Source organism: Physella acuta, unplaced genomic scaffold (genome assembly GCF_028476545.2).
Source record: "Physella acuta isolate Inbredline_101_S28 unplaced genomic scaffold, ASM2847654v3 ptg000516l, whole genome shotgun sequence".
NCBI lineage: Eukaryota > Metazoa > Mollusca > Gastropoda > Physidae > Physella > Physella acuta.
Genome location: NW_026732035.1, coordinates 685,466 through 701,972, shown reverse-complemented (window position 1 = coordinate 701,972; position 16,507 = coordinate 685,466). Strand labels below are relative to the sequence as shown.

The window sequence follows — 16,507 nt, the reverse complement described above, 5'->3', positions numbered from 1 at the left end:
CATCAGGGTGTATCGTCCAATTTTTATAACCATTCCGTATTTACTGACCAACTTAGTGTCTCCCTCCGTGTCTCACTCCGTGTCTCACTCCGTGTCTCACTTCCGTAGCTCGCGGTTCACCTACCAGGAAATAGTTTACTCGTGATTTATGTCAGCTTTTCCATCATTTTCGTAGAATTCCTAGCATTGCATTGGGTAGCCACGCCACTGTTTACATTGTTGCTTTCATGTCGGGGACCGAGAGGTCGAAACGAACCCGAAAAATCCGAGTTCAAACCCAAGGCAACCTTGGGGCTTGGTTCGGATCTGTAGGACGTCCCTGAGTCAACTCAGCGCTAATACGTACCTTGACCTGTTTGGGGAGTCTTGTAATGGATGGCTGAGATATGTATCGCAGATATTGATAGAAAGTAACTGAAAACTATACATTTATGCACTCTGGTATAAAGTACACACAAAGTACTCTGGTATAAAGAGCTACAGAGTACTCTGGTATAAAGTGCACAAAAGTACTATGGTATAAAGTGCATACAAAGTACTCTGGTATAAAGTGCATACAAAGTACTCTGGTATAAAGAACTACAGAGCGATGGTGAGAGATGATTAGGTACCACATAGAACGGAGTCAAGAGCTGTAGATAAAGCCAATATTTTTTATCTATCAAATGTAAATAGTAGAACTGTAGTCGAATATACATACTTGCATTCCATTATAAAAATCGAATGGACCATTTAGCTAGTAGATCTATTTCTTAACAACGTTTTTTACCTGACGATTTTACCTGTACATATTTTAGTCTGTTTTCTTTGATACATTTGTACTGTCCATAGTCTAACCGACTGGACTCTGAATTGATGTTTATTACACGTTCTCAGTCACTGATTTCTTGTTCTTATCATATTGTAGAAAACTGAAATTACAATTTTTAAATTAAAATATTTTAAAACCTACATCGATGCAAGTTGTGTGCATACATTGTTTTTGTTTTATTTTAACACTGTATTGATACTAGAATATAGGTATCACATCAATGTGTATCGATTTTCAACCAATTGACATGTTGAAAGCGCAGCAAGGCACATAGAAATGAACAGACTACGATCAATCAATATGTGGTATATAAAAAATAGCACATATGTATAATATGTTGTGTTAATTACGAATTTCCATTGATATATGTTATCCACGACAGCAGTCTCGTATGGCATAGACTACTGGTCATCTGGACAGCCGTGACCTTGTCAGTTCAAGGCCGTATCACTATAATTTTGAGTAGTGCTTTTAACGACCACGAAATGTTTGCCAGTTCAGTGTGAAATGTTTTTGGCGCCAGACGCGACATGAGACCTAAATTTTGATAGAATTTTTTAGATTCCTCGCAAGAACATAACATTTCTTTGTCTGCATTATTGAGAGTCGTGTAGGATATTGGTTAGCTGCTATCTACAACACAACATGGAATGTTGTCGTTACTTCCTGTCTGATGATGCCACCTAAAGTTGCTCCAAGCTCACAGACTGTCAGAACCATCTAGAACTGCCCAGAACTACCTGGAGCAAATCTCTAGGACTACACTGCTCTATTGTTTCTCTTCCCTATCTCCTACGTTGGGCCTGACATGTTTCTTGTAACGAAGTTTAAACCCTAGTTAACATGTTTGTTATTTCTTTTTTTTAGTTTATGCAAGCGAATTCAATAAAATCCGAAAATTCAACTTCAAGAGTTGGTTTGCATGTAATATATAATAATTCCCATATTTTACTTACTGATTAAAATATCGTAGACATGTTCCTGGAACGTTAAAGAAATCTTACAATATTTATTTTTTTCTAAATAAACAAAATGTACCAGGCCCCGTGGAGCAGTCTATAGGCAGGCTGTCTAGACCCTGCATTGTGGGACAGCCTGTCTAAAGCTTGCATTATGGGACAGCCTGTCTGGAGGCTGCAAGTCAGCCTCACGAACTTACGTCCCTAAAGCGACCAACATTTCCTTAAAATCTTCAACCGATGGTTGCATCAAGAGGTCGAAATCAAACACAAACAATTTTTTATTTTATTTTGTGCTACTAATTCATTTATTATTCTACACTTTACAAATTGTAGGTACGAAAAATATAAAAACACCGAACGTAATTTTGAAGAAGCAGACGTTGAGAGAAATCTAAAAAAGCAGGAGATCGCCTAACTAGCTGATCAAAGAACGACAGCCGCAAACAGAGTCATGTGTTGGGCTGGTTCATACAAGGGTAAATTACGGGGACACACATAGTATATGATGGTTGATGGTGGTTGATGATGTTTGGTGTGTTGTGGTGGTGTGTTACTAGCTAATGGTGGTTGATGGTGTTTGGTGTGTTACTAGCTAATTGTGAATGATGGTGTTTGGTGTGTTATATGGTGTGTTACTGTATGATAGAGTGGTTCGTGCTATAGTTCTGACAATGAACGTGTTAAAATTTGGCACACAGATGTGTTGATGTGTGGTAAGATTGTGTTCATGTGTGTAAAATGTGTGAGTAGTGTGTTAGATGGATGTGCAGTGTGCGTTAGATAGGTGTGTTAACGTGTGTGATATGTATGTGTAACAGGATGGTATTTGTGCGTGCTACACTATGATTGATGCGTGTATTAATGTTTGTTTTTATGTGTGATCAACGTGTTATAACGTGGTAATTGTGTGTGTGATGCAGTTTGACAAATCCAGAGAAAAAAAAGTTTGAACAATCCTAGTTGAGGTTCTAGCCTCAGCGGACCTGCAAGAAGTAAATCACAGACGTTAAATTATAAATACAAATTCCAACCTTTCACAACACTGGAGGCTATGTAGATAAAAGATGCAGTGAGTGGATCAACTATCTACTTGTGCTAATGAGGTATTTAATTAACAAATTAATGCTACTATCTACATAACATTCATAATCAGTAGAGCGACAGTGATATTCGATTTCTTAATATGTTGTATAAAAACATAATTAGGCATTGTAATTGTCTTTTGAAAAAAAATGACAATTAAAAATTTAACTTGCGATCTTTTAAAAACAATTTGAATCAGTTGACATAGTGGGAGTATGCGACTGTGTGGGATTTCTTGTTGGGGACTAGCTTTGAGAAACGTCGGCCACACTAATCGTGTATATGTCCTTAATACTGAACAGTGATGACTTGCAATAATTCCGAATTTTGTAATTAATTTTTCTTTTCCTTTCTAGAATCTTAAAATTTTTCCTGAGCTACGTGGGTATCCAACGTGTGGTAACGGTTAATTACCTAAATAACTTTGTACAATTAATTTAAAGCTATTCATGGATCCTAATTATTATACATTTAATATATCTTATAATGAAACTTCACCTGTAAAACAAAACAAAAAATCCTAAAACCAATGTTAAATTTAAAACGAACGGTTTCATCATTTGTGTTAAGTAACTTTAACTATATTTTTACTGACAACACAACTACAAGCAGCGATATATTTACTTGCTACATCAGGAGATAATTAGTTAGCCCTATATCATAACGTTTTTAAATTAAAAGAAACAGTCTTTTACTATATTAAGCAAATTTTAGGCATGGTATAAATAGTATGTACGATCTATTAACATTATCTATGTATATGTGCCTAATTTTCAAAACAAAATCTAGATCTATAACTACATGACCGTTTCTGTACTCTCGTTCAAAAAGTTTCATAAACATATATGACATTCAAATATTAGGCAGTCTCTGATACATGCCATTCAAATAGTAGGCAATACTTGCTACATGGCATTCAGAAATTAGGCAACACTTTCTATATGGCATTTAAATATTAGGAAATACTTGCAGTAAAAAAGCATACACTGTGTTAAGTAACATTCAAAGAATATGACAACTAATTAAAAACTAATTAAAATCTAGTTAGAATACTAGGCGCGAGGTAGCTAAACAATTCGATCATTTAATTAGCTATTTAATGCAATAATTAATCACTCGATGACATTTCACTGTTTTTAGCTTGCTTGCAAGAGGGCCCCACCCCGTGTCGTGGGAGAGTGCCCCACCCCAATGTCGTGGTAGAGGACCCCACCCTAGGAGTCCAAAATGACATCCATCAAGAACTACACAAATAACAAACGTGAACATAAACAAAACATGCAATCAAACCAGTTTCAACTAGTTTTATAACTTTAAAAAATCGTACTGCATAAAAGGAAAACGACCCCCCCCACCCCCCACACACAAAATGTCTATCAGTCATTATGATTTAAATCACGAATAGAACCAAGATCACCCATATCACCGCCTGTGACCTTAGCTGGGTACTTTCAAACTCAAGGGTGTACACATCAATGTTAGGTAAAAAATCTACCATTACATCACATTAGATCACAACCAAGGACATATAAACAGCTAAAACATATTGTGCATTCTTAGCGTAGTCAAGGTTCGCTAGCGTCACATGCTAGCAACAGCGGAGTTAACACAAGTAGGTCTCTAGGTCAGATGTTGTCCAGCATGAAGGTCAATAAGTTGTCAGTCAGAAAAAGGTCAAGGTCTGAAAGTCATGGTCCATAGGTCAGCAGTCAGTCGAACAAATTGTAAGTATATCAGCTATCTATACATCGGCTCGTCTATTGTTAAAGGATCGATGACTAAAGAAGAAAAATGCTCATTGATCGTAGGTCTTGGTGTCTTTAAGAAAATTCGACATTAGGTCAAGTAGTCGTTAGGTCAAATAGGCGTTAGGTCAAGCAGCGTTAGGTCATCTAGACTTTAAGTGGAGAACTAGAAGTTTCTAACCAGAGAAGAAGGAATTGGCTTTGGTGCATTGCATATTATACATAATAAATTCAAATATATATATATATATATATATATATATATATATATATATATATATATATATATATATAATGTAAGTGTAAGGTATTGTATTACAAACATTCACAATCACATAAATCAGCCCAAGTATCGACTACAGCATCTTTTCTGTCAAGAAATGGTTCGTGAATGTGTCTGTTCCCTGTTAGTTCATGAATGTGTCGGTTCCCTGTTAGTTCATGAATGTGGCAGTTCCCTATCTGTGGTTTGTGAATGTGTCTATTCTCTGTAAGTCTTTGTGTCTGCCACAATCCAACAAATCCAGCTCTCTGGAGAGTTCACGTTCCACTCAATATGTATCTGCTCGCCTAGTCCAAGTAGAGGTTGTGGGAATGTGTCGCGACACAGTGTTCCCAGAGGTGTGTCACGACACAGCTGAAGACAGTGTGTCTCGTCATGTTGAAGGGTCACCCACATATGGCCATACGTCACCTACAGAGCCATAAGGCCACATATGACGGCTAGAAACAAGGCCATTTCAGATGGCCAGAATGTTGATGAACCGCTCCAGTAGTAGGAGGCTGAACTCTGGCTGCAGCTAGAGTTATAGCTGGCTAATTCTGGGGAAAAATGTAATACAATGCTAGAGTTATAGCTAGCTAATTCTGGGGAAAAATGTAATACAATGCTAGAGTTATAGGTAGCTAAAAATCATGAAACCAAATGTTCAAGATTATCGGATGGATAATTTATATACTATGACTGAATTACTATGTTCTATATATAAATTATCAGTTGTTCTTCAAAAGTATGATACATATATCAAGAGTTTAACTGGTAGTTTTAGAATGTATTAATTGAATTTAATTCAATCAACCAAATAAATCTCAACACTGAAAATTGTAAAATGTAAAACATGTGTACCTCTGCTGGCCAGCATAGGTAGGTACTGGTCAAAAAAAGCACACTGGTTGGGTCTGACCCCTTGACCCCAGGAGCCTGTATTAGTGAACATGTTCAGGCTGATGTTGAGGTAGAGTTGCTCAGTTGGTTTGAACTTGGGCCACTCTTTGATGTCTAGCTCGCCGGGTTTTCTGTTAGGGTTGCTGAAATGGGATCATCACGTGATATGTACATCTTCAGACCAGGGATACTATATGTTAAGGCCAGTGATATTTTAATTCTAGAACAGGGATATTGTAAGTTTAGACCAGGGATATTGTAAGTTTAGATCAGTGTATGTTTAGACCAGTGTAAGTTTAGACCAGGGATATTGTAAGATTAAGCCTTCGAACGTTTAGATCAGTGATATTGTAAGCACAAAACTATGTCACATGTCCTAACGTAACAAAATGTTAGACGGACTAATTATTTACAATAATGTGACATCAGAAGAACTTATGTATTGTATACTTATCGTTATAGAGCACACTTGAATTACATTATTTTGTTTCTAGATTCGCATTTTACCCAGTTTTGGCGAAGTTGGTCCAAAATGTCATAATTTTCCTGCTGAGTTTTTTCTCGTCCTCTGTGAACTTCTTGTCTTTGTTTAGTGGAACGCCAAAGACAAAGTAGATTTCGTCCCCATGTAGCACCCCCATCCACTCCGGCCACGGGTTGGATGTTATACGGTGGCTGAACCTGGGGAGGACAGGTAGGACATTGGTTGGCTGAATATAGAGAGGACAGGTAGGACATTGGTTGGCTGAATATGGGAGGACATGTAGGACATTGGTTGGGTGAATATAGAGAGGACATGTAGGACATTGGTTGGTTAAAAATTGGGTTTCAGTCAGTCATGTATGTAAATATGTATGTATGAGAAAATTCTTGATGAAAAAAGCGACCGAGGCATTACAAGGTAGATAAAAGCATCAAATGCATTCTAATCACTCCTGGTCTGATTGTCTTTCGTCAAAGTAGATATCATCAGATTTATTTGTTCATATTTACATTACTGACCCCAGCACATGAACGCAAACTTTGACTGACTTACTGACTTGAAAGATATATATATATATATATATATATATATATATATATATATATATATATATATATATATATATATATCAGTATAGTCAGTAAGTCAGCCTACAGAGTGTCACTGATATTATAACCATGTGTTATCGAATGTCCAACATCTGATTCAAGTTTTCATTACACTTTTGTTAATTATAACAAACTACACCCTGGCAGCTCTTAATTAAATCTTTGGCTGTGATGATTTAAAACCATCAGCTAGCGTTTAATTAAATCTATGGCTGTGATGATTTCAAGCAATCAGGGAACCCTTAATTAAAACCGTTGTGGCAGGGCCCAATCACTCACCTGTACGGGTACACGTCCTGACTCACCTGTACAGGTAAACGTCCTGACCAGCTTTGGCCACCGTCTTGGCAATGTCCGCCACCCCACAGGTAAACTGGTAGTCCCCCACCGCCCTCTCCACCTGACCCCTCAGCATCTCCTGGTTACTGGGGTCGATCCAGTCCCTGTACTGGAACTTGATGGTGCTCACAGCGAACGGGTCAAGCTCCTTGGGGTATTGTGGGTAGTACTTGAACAGCTGGTCCATGACGTCACTGTAGTTCTCCACGCTCAGTAAACTGTTGCTGTCCAGCCGGAAGTAGTTAGACTCGGCGTACACCAACAACCACGAGCCCTCGTTGGCGTTGCTCCCCAGCAGTAGCGGGATCTTCTTGAAGGACCCCTCCCTGAGATACTCCTCTGGGGATTTGGTCAGGAAGGTCCCGTCTATGACTGGAATAAACGGAAACTGGGCCACGCCCTTGACGATTTCCGTTTCGTTCTCTGGAAACGCTTTGGCCGGAAGTTGACGCAGACAGTCCAGGATCTCCGCATCCTTAGCCTTGGGATCGCAGCCCATGCGCTCGGCGAGCAGCAGGGAGCGTCGGCGCCCCTCGGCACGGGTGAAGGTCCCCCACGGTGCTTGTGGGGATCCACTTTGTAGGATGGCTCGATGGAAATAGCCCCTGGCTGAGGTGAAAGAAAAGTTAGAGATCAAAAGACTAGCGTGATGAAGTTTGTTTTACTATTGTGAACCTACTTGAACTATGTTGAATTATTATTTACTATGTTAAACTATGCATGAGTAATGTCATAAAAATTAAACACCTTTAAAAAATGACAAAAAGAACTGTGTTTCAAAAGATATTCATTCAATTTTATTTTTAGTTATATTCTTCTAGTTGTTTAATATGTTTTTATTTTTTTTTTAAAAAAACTTTAACAAGCAGAGTTTTAAAAAAATGAAATTTAAAACTCTACAAAAATTATCGCATTTAATATCACCAATAAAAATGTTCCACGTATGTTTTGGTCCTTCAATGACAAAAAAATAATTTAAAATTCAACAATTACAAGCTAGAAGACAGGTGTGCATAAGTGTAATGGTTTCTACTGTCGTCAATAATGTGCTAGTATAGTCCACACACATAGCTGTTGTTTGAATAATAAAGCGACTATGGTGAAATCATAGAGGTGTGTGGTGATGTTTAACATAGATGTGTGTGGTGATGTTTAACACAAAGGTGTGTTGTGATGTTTAACATATAGGTGTGTGGTAATGTGTAACACAGAGGTGTGTGGTTATGTTTAACACAGGGGTGGGGTGATGTTTAACACAGAGGTGTGTGGTGATGTTTAACACAGGGGTGGGGTGATGTTTAACACAGAGGTGTGTGGTGATGTTTAACACACAGCTGTGTGGGTATGTTTACCTAAAGACGACAGCATCATGAGACCAATGCTGACCGCTCCAGAACTTTCTCCAGCCAGCGTGACGCTGTGGACGTCGCCGCCGAAGTGGTGGATGTTGGTGCTGACCCACTCCAACGCCATCCTCAGGTCCATCATGCCAGCATTGCCAGGAGACTCAGGGGAGCCCAGCACAAAGTAGCCCAGAGCTCCAAACCTGGGGGGTAGCAGCCAAGGTGGGGGGGGGGGGGGTCAGATAAACACGGTGTGGGGCGTCATAGTGTAGGGCGTCATAGTGTGGGGCGTCATGGTGTGGGGCGTCAGGAGTGGGTCTTGTCATCGCTGTCGACACACTTGACCCCAACAGACTTGACCCCAACACACTTGACCACAACACATTTGACCCCAACACACTCGACCCTAACACACTTGACCCCAACACACTTGACCCCAACACACTCGACCCCAACACACTCGACCCCAACTCACTTGACCCCAACACACTTGACCCCAACACACTTGACCCCAACACACTTGACCCCAATACACTTGACCCCAACACACTTGACCCCAACACACTTGACCACAACACACTTGACCCCAACACACTTGACCCCAACACACTTGACCCCAACACACTTGACCACAACACACTTGACCCCAATACAACTTAAGCAACCTGTCTTCCTACCATCTCTAAAACACACCCCTTATCACATTTATACCTACCACCCCACATAATTCCCACCCCACCCCCTAATCTAACAAATGGAACTGACCTAAATTGCATAGATACTACGATGACATTGGTCTCCGCCACCAGGTACCGCCCGTCGTAGATGTCCAGGGCGGACGAGCCTGTGAGGAAGGCCCCGCCATAGATCCACACCAGGACCGCCTTCTTCTGTGAGTGTTGGTGACTGTTGTGGGGGGTCCACACGTTCAGGTACAGGCAGTCCTCGCTGATCTAAATACAAGGGGGCGGGGGAATGTTCAGGTAAATGACAGGTGACATCTAGGAAAACATACAGGAATGTCAGGTAATATTTAGGGAAACATTCAGGTGAATGTCACGTGACATCTAAGAAAACATTCAGGTAAATATCAGGTGATATTTAGGGAAATTTATTTCAGCTAGTATTTAAGGAAATATTCAGGTAAATTGACATTGACATTTAGGGAAACATTCAAGTAAATATCAGGTAGTATTTATGGAAACATTCAAGTAAATATCAGTTGACATCAGGTATATTTAAGGTGGTCATATGTTGGGAGAGGGTATCATGGCTATCCCCAAATTCCCGAGTACAGACCCGAAATAGAAATGTGGTCTGACACGCAATAAAATAAAACAAAGGACAGTTTTTTCACATTAACACGCAAAGAACAGCACATTATCTTCAGTCAGAGCAGGCCACAACAGACTGAAACACATGTATAGAAAGCTAAAAGTTGTGTGTGGCTAACTTTGCCCTTGTGGCAAGGCCCCGGCGAATACAGAGCACGTCCTTCTCGACTGTTCCTTGTACAACCAGGCGCGATCTAAACACTGGCCCCTACCCACCCCACTCAGGGAAACACTATATGGGGCACCCGCTGATCTGGAGACCACAGTCCAGTTCATCCAAGAAGTTTGACTTGCTGTTTAAATCCACCAACGTAAATACAATTAAGAACGAAGAAATAGAATACACAGCTAAGCATTGAGCTACAACCTTCTTAAACTAAATGAACAGAAGAATATTTTGCTTTAAACGTTTGAAGCTACAAACTTTCATTCACAATCTACATTTCCATAAAGTAACATTTTTATAGCTTTAATTGAAGAAAACAGTAATTTAAAAATAAGAAGTGTAAAAAAAGTAAAAATCAGTAATCTATTAAGACATTATTACACAGAAAAAAATTTCCAGGAGAAGTAGAATGCAGAATTAAAATCTTCATAACCGAACTCAGTGAGCTTATTTTTAAATTTCGATTTATAAAAAAATCAATTCTCTCTGGGCTTTGTGCGCTATTTGATTGGTTGTTTGAAACTACTGTACTTCCGGTCTAACTCCATCTTTTTGGCAGCACACTCAATCACATCCGGTCGTGTTTTAAAGAGGGAAAAAATACGAGAAATCCCATTGAAAACATGGGGGAAAACATGGAGGAATGCCATTGAAAAGACGAAGGAAAAAACATTGAGAAGTGTCGTTGAAAACATGAGAAAAATTATGGAGGTAGGTAATTAAAAACATTCTAAAATAAACCATGAAGGAATGTCATTGAAAATATTCGACAAAAAAACCATGGAGGAATGTCATTGAAAACATTAGAAAAAAAAACATGGAGGAATGTCATTGAAAACATTAGACAAAACCATGGAGGAATGTCATTGAAAACATTAGACAAAAACCATTGAGGAACGTCATTGAAAACATTAGACAAAAACCATGGAGGAATGTCATTGAAAACATTAGACAAAAACCATTGAGGAATGTCATTGAAAACATTAGACAAAAAACCATGGAGGAATGTCATTGAAAACATTAGACAAAAAACCATAGAGGAATGTCATTGAAAACATTAGACAAAAACCATTAAGGAATGTCATTGAAAACATTAGACAAAAACCATGGAGGAATGTCATTGAAAACATTAGACAAAAAACCATGGAGGAATGTCATTGAAAACATTAGACAAAAACCATTGAGGAATGTCATTGAAAACATTAAACAAAAACTATTGAGGAATGTCATTGAAAACTTTAGACAAAAACCATGGAGGAATGTCATTGAAAACATTAGACAAAAAACCATGGAGGAATGTCATTGAAAACATTAGACAAAAACCATTGAGGAATGTCATTGAAAACATTAGACAAAAACCATGGAGGAATGTCATTGAAAACATTAGACAAAAACCATTGAGGAATGTCATTGAAAACATTAGACAAAAACCATGGAGGAATGTCATTGAAAACATTAGACAAAAACCATGGAGGAATGTCATTGAAAACATTAGACAAAAACCATTGAGGAATGTCATTGAAAACATTAGACAAAAACCATGGAGGAATGTCATTGAAAATATTAGACAAAAACCATTGAGGAATGTCATTGAAAACATTAGACAAAAAACCATGGAGGAATGTCATTGAAAACATTAGACAAAAACCATGGAGGAATGTCATTGAAAACATTAGACAAAAACCATTGAGGAATGTCATTGAAAACATTAGACAAAAACTATGGAGGAATGTCATTGAAAACATTAGACAAAAACCATGGAGGAATGTCATTGAAAACATTAGACAAAAAACCATGGAGGAATGTCATTGAAAACATTAGACAAAAACCATTGAGGAATGTCATTGAAAACATTAGACAAAAACCATGGAGGAATGTCATTGAAAACATTAGACAAAAACTATTGAGGAATGTCATTGAAAACATTAGACAAAAACCATGGAGGAATGTCATTGAAAACATTAGACAAAAACCATGGAGGAATGTCATTGAAAACATTAGACAAAAACCATGGAGGAATGTCATTGAAAACATTAGACAAAAACCATGGAGGAATGTCATTGAAAACATTAGACAAAAACCATTGAGGAATGTCATTGAAAACATTAGACAAAAACCATGGAGGAATGTCATTGAAAACATTAGACAAAAACCATGGAGGAATGTCATTGAAAACATTAGACAAAAAACCATGGAGGAATGTCATTGAAAACATTAGACAAAAACCATTGAGGAATGTCATTGAAAACATTAGACAAAAACCATGGAGGAATGTCATTGAAAACATTAGACAAAAACTATTGAGGAATGTCATTGAAAACATTAGACAAAAACCATGGAGGAATGTCATTGAAAACATTAGACAAAAACCATGGAGGAATGTCATTGAAAACATTAGACAAAAACCATGGAGGAATGTCATTGAAAACATTAGACAAAAACCATGGAGGAATGTCATTGAAAACATTAGACAAAAACCATTGAGGAATGTCATTGAAAACATTAGACAAAAAACCATGGAGGAATGTCATTGAAAACATTAGACAAAAACCATGGAGGAATGTCATTGAAAACATTAGACAAAAACCATTGAGGAATGTCATTGAAAACATTAGACAAAAACCATGGAGGAATGTCATTGAAAACATTAGACAAAAACCATGGAGGAATGTCATTGAAAACATTAGACAAAAACCATTGAGGAATGTCATTGAAAACATTAGACAAAAAACCATGGAGGAACGGCTATGAAATGCGTGTGTTTCGTGCTAGGGATGATAAGAACTGCTCACTCACGCTATAAATTTTTGTTTCCGCATTCCTCTCGACCGTACGGTAATTGCAACTGATCAATACACGAAAATCTAAACTAATCAAACAAACTGTATTTGTAGTAAAAATCTAAAACTGGCGTTATTTAATAAGTTCATCAAGCATACTTAGTTTCCATAGCAACGGGAGAACAAAGCAGTTAAGGGATTTGAATGACAAGGGCGTCTTCAGACGAGAAATAAAGGACCTGATGTACTGCCCATCAGACTGACCTCTACACGAATGTTATGAGCTGGCCAAATGGTAGCCTAAGAAGTTGATAGTAGTGAACTAGATAGCAGAGATAAGTCAACTATACAGATACAGTTAACAGATAGGGTTCCACCTTACCTCAGCGTTGGGGTTCACCTTACCTCAGTGTTGGGGTTCACCTTACCTCAGTGTTGGGGTTCCACGTTACCTCAGATTTAGGGTTCCACCTTACCTCAGTGTTGGGGTTCCACCTTACCTCAGTGTTGGGGTTCACCTTACCTCAGTGTTGGGGTTCACCTTACCTCAGTGTTGGGGTTCACCTTACCTCAGTGTTGGGGTTCACCTTACCTCAGTGTTGGGGTTCACCTTACCTCAGTGTTGGGGTTCACCTTACCTCAGTGTTGGGGTTCACCTTACCTCAGTGTTGGGGTTCACCTTACCTCAGTGTTGGGGTTCACCTTACCTCAGTGTAAGGATTCCACCTTATCTCTGTGTTGGGGTTTACCTTACCTCAGTGTTAGGGTTCACCTTACCTCAGTGTTGGGGTTCACCTTACCTCAGTGTTGGGGTTCACCTTACCTCAGTGTTGGGGTTCCACCTTACCTCAGTGTTGGGGTTCACCTTACCTCAGTGTTGGGGTTCACCTTACCTCAGTGTTGGGGTTCACCTTACCTTAGTGTTGGGTTCCACCTTACCTCAGTGTTAGGGTTCACCTTACCTCAGTGTTGGGGTTCACCTTACCTCAGTGTTGGGGTTCACCTTACCTCAGTGCTGGGGCTCACCTTACCTCAGTGTTGGGGTTCCAGACTGTGGCCCCGGGGAAGTCTCCGAACTTTGTGTCTGGCACCTGCATGCAGCAGTTGGGTCGTCTGATGGCGTTGTACACGTCAGTCCACTCGTCTGCTGGCTCGGGGTGCTGGAACCTCAGCTTGCCTGTCATCAGATGTCATCAGGTGGATGTCATGAAATGGATGTCATAAGGTGGATGTCATTACATAGATGTCATAAGGAGGAATTCATGACATATATGCCATCACGTAGATGTCATAAGGTGGATGTCATGACATATATGACATCACATAGATGTCATAATGTGGATGTCAATTCATAAGATGTCAACACAAAGATATCTTCACACATATGTCATCAGATAGATGGAAAATCTAGGAAGTAAAGATGAAGATATAAGATAGAAGTCGAAAAACGTATGTCTTCTCATAAATGTCATTTAAAACTGACGTCGAATATAATGACGCAATGTTAAACCTGTAAAGTTGCAGTGTTGGCCAAATAAGAATAGATTAATTAATTCTAAATGTTTACTTTTAAAAGTCTTAAAAAATTGATAAGACCCAAGAATGTATAGTATGCATAATTTGTTTAGAAAGTAGGCCTATATACACAGAAACTATATTAAATGACAGTTAACAATTGAGTGCTTTAAAAGAGTGAATTTAGCAACATGAATCTTTGTAGGCTAAACGCAATCTTCAAAGCTGGCATTTATACTTAGAGAATTAACTTTTTTTTTACAATAGGGTTACAATTAACGCTTTGATCAAGGGTATCTTCCATAAATTCTTTGTAAAGGAGATCTGAAAATGGAATGCAGTTGACCGTAGATATAAAAAAAAATTACCTATCGGAGGCTTGGCGTAGGGTATCCCAAGAAACATGTCCACCTTGGTGTTGTCAACATGTTCCACGCTACCTCGTACAGGTCCCTTGTCGGTGTGTATCACGTGGGTCGGGGTGCCCTGGGTCAGGGTCAGGCACCCGATGAGGAGACACCAGGGGGACAGGAGTAGAACAAACGACAGATCCATGCTTGTGGAGGGAGGGGGGATGTGGGGCTTCAGTGGTTCAAGCTAAGAGGGGGTTCCACATTGGTGAGGGGGGTCGACCTTCCCAACTGTTCACGTAGGGATCCAGTTCCACGCTGGTGTAGAGAGGGTCATTGGTTCAAATTTGTGTTCAGAAACAATTTGTTATCCAGGGCGGTGAATCTGTTTGAGCTCAGGTTGTGTTAGACCGGCTTGGGCTCGACGTTTTTAGCCCTGTCTTAGCTCACTTGTTTAGCTCAGCTAGTTGTCTTACCACACCAACTGAGCCAGCGACTGCCTAGTTTAGCTAGAGATGTCTAGTCGTCAATTCAACATCCGTGGCTAACTGAAACAACAAGAGGACACATTCGTTAGTTTTAAAAAGACATCACTGACACACGAGTTTTAAAAAGACATCACTGACACACGAGTTTTAAAAAGACATCACTGACACACGAGTTTTAAAAAGACATCACTGACACACGAGTTTTAAAAAGACATCACTGACACACGAGTTTTAAAAAGACATCACTGACACACGAGTTTTAAAAAGACATCACTGACACACGAGTTTTAAAAAGACATCACTGACACACGAGTTTTAAAAAGACATCACTGACACACGAGTTTTAAAAAGACATCACTGACACACGAGTTTTAAAAAGACATCACTGACACACGAGTTTTAAAAAGACATCACTGACACACGAGTTTTAAAAAGACATCACTGACACACGAGTTTTAAAAAGACATCACTGACACACGAGTTTTAAAAAGACATCACTGACACACGAGTTTTAAAAAGACATCACTGACACACGAGTTTTAAAAAGACATCACTGACACACGAGTTTAAATTTTTAAACTCCACATTTATCCAACGGAAGGAGGAGTACTCAATATATCATTGAAAGCCAAGGCCTACTTCAAACGTGGAAAAAGAAAAAGAAAAACAAATCTAAAGAACTTCAAACATCAAAGTGACAAGCGGTGATAGAGCTAAGCATCGGTAAAACCTTCACATCGAGAAAATCAAAAGAAAAGTACGAAACAATCGAAAAAATTGCTACAAAAATGTCATTAAATCACAACATCTCTAGCTAAATTAAGGCTACATCAATACAACTAGGATAATAAAGTAATAAAAACATATAATAATTTTAAAGGTTTACATTTTTTAATAACGGTGATACAATTAAGTTATATATTATTTTACAGCTGTAATACATTAAAGATTTACATCATTTCATTACGGTAAAACAATAAAGATTTAACTTTCTTTAGATGCCACATGCCATTTCCATTTTTTGCCATAACAAATATCCAACAAGTATGTCAAACAGTATCTAGTTTATTCAGCACGTTACCCCTACAAGAAATGTGTAGTCGTGTGTTTCTACACGTACTCTATCTCTGTTTGGTACCAGTATTGTAAGTTGGAACAGCCACTTAACAGCTGACAACTGACAAAAAAGCTCAAATAAACAGGCCTATAAAATAAACATCACAATAAACCTCACAATAAGCATCTCAATAAACTGACCAATAAACAGCCTATGTACCCGGCTCAGTACATGATAAATTTCTATTAATCTACAACAGCGTGTCTGGCTGTTGAAC

At 38.7% G+C, this 16,507-nt stretch overlaps 1 protein-coding gene across 1 annotated transcript; it reads right to left on the bottom strand.

Annotated features, from left to right (window-relative positions):
- Nucleotides 1-5,136: 5,136 nt before the first annotated feature.
- On the bottom strand, nucleotides 5,137-15,222 carry LOC131944949 (acetylcholinesterase). The gene is made up of 8 exons (XM_059305864.1): nucleotides 14,704-15,222; nucleotides 13,852-13,997; nucleotides 9,306-9,493; nucleotides 8,550-8,743; nucleotides 7,164-7,806; nucleotides 6,274-6,447; nucleotides 5,728-5,909; nucleotides 5,137-5,423 (listed from the first exon to the last, which is right to left on the bottom strand). Exons 1-8 carry the CDS (start codon nucleotides 14,888-14,890, stop codon nucleotides 5,296-5,298), a joined length of 1,842 nt encoding a protein of 613 aa, XP_059161847.1. The 5' UTR covers nucleotides 14,891-15,222; the 3' UTR covers nucleotides 5,137-5,295.
- Nucleotides 15,223-16,507: the final 1,285 nt, after the last annotated feature.

Excerpts from the sequence above, each read along its gene's own strand:
- LOC131944949 (XM_059305864.1), bottom strand. The coding sequence starts at position 14,890 with ATGGATCTGTCGTTTGTTCTACTCCTGTCCCCCTGGTGTCTCCTCATC. Across the intron at positions 9,494-13,851 it reads TCTGGAACCCCAACACTGAG|ATCAGCGAGGACTGCCTGTA; the intron begins GTAAGGTGAGCC and ends CCTTGTATTTAG. Across the intron at positions 5,424-5,727 it reads ACCTATGCTGGCCAGCAGAG|AATTAGCCAGCTATAACTCT; the intron begins GTACACATGTTT and ends ATTTTTCCCCAG.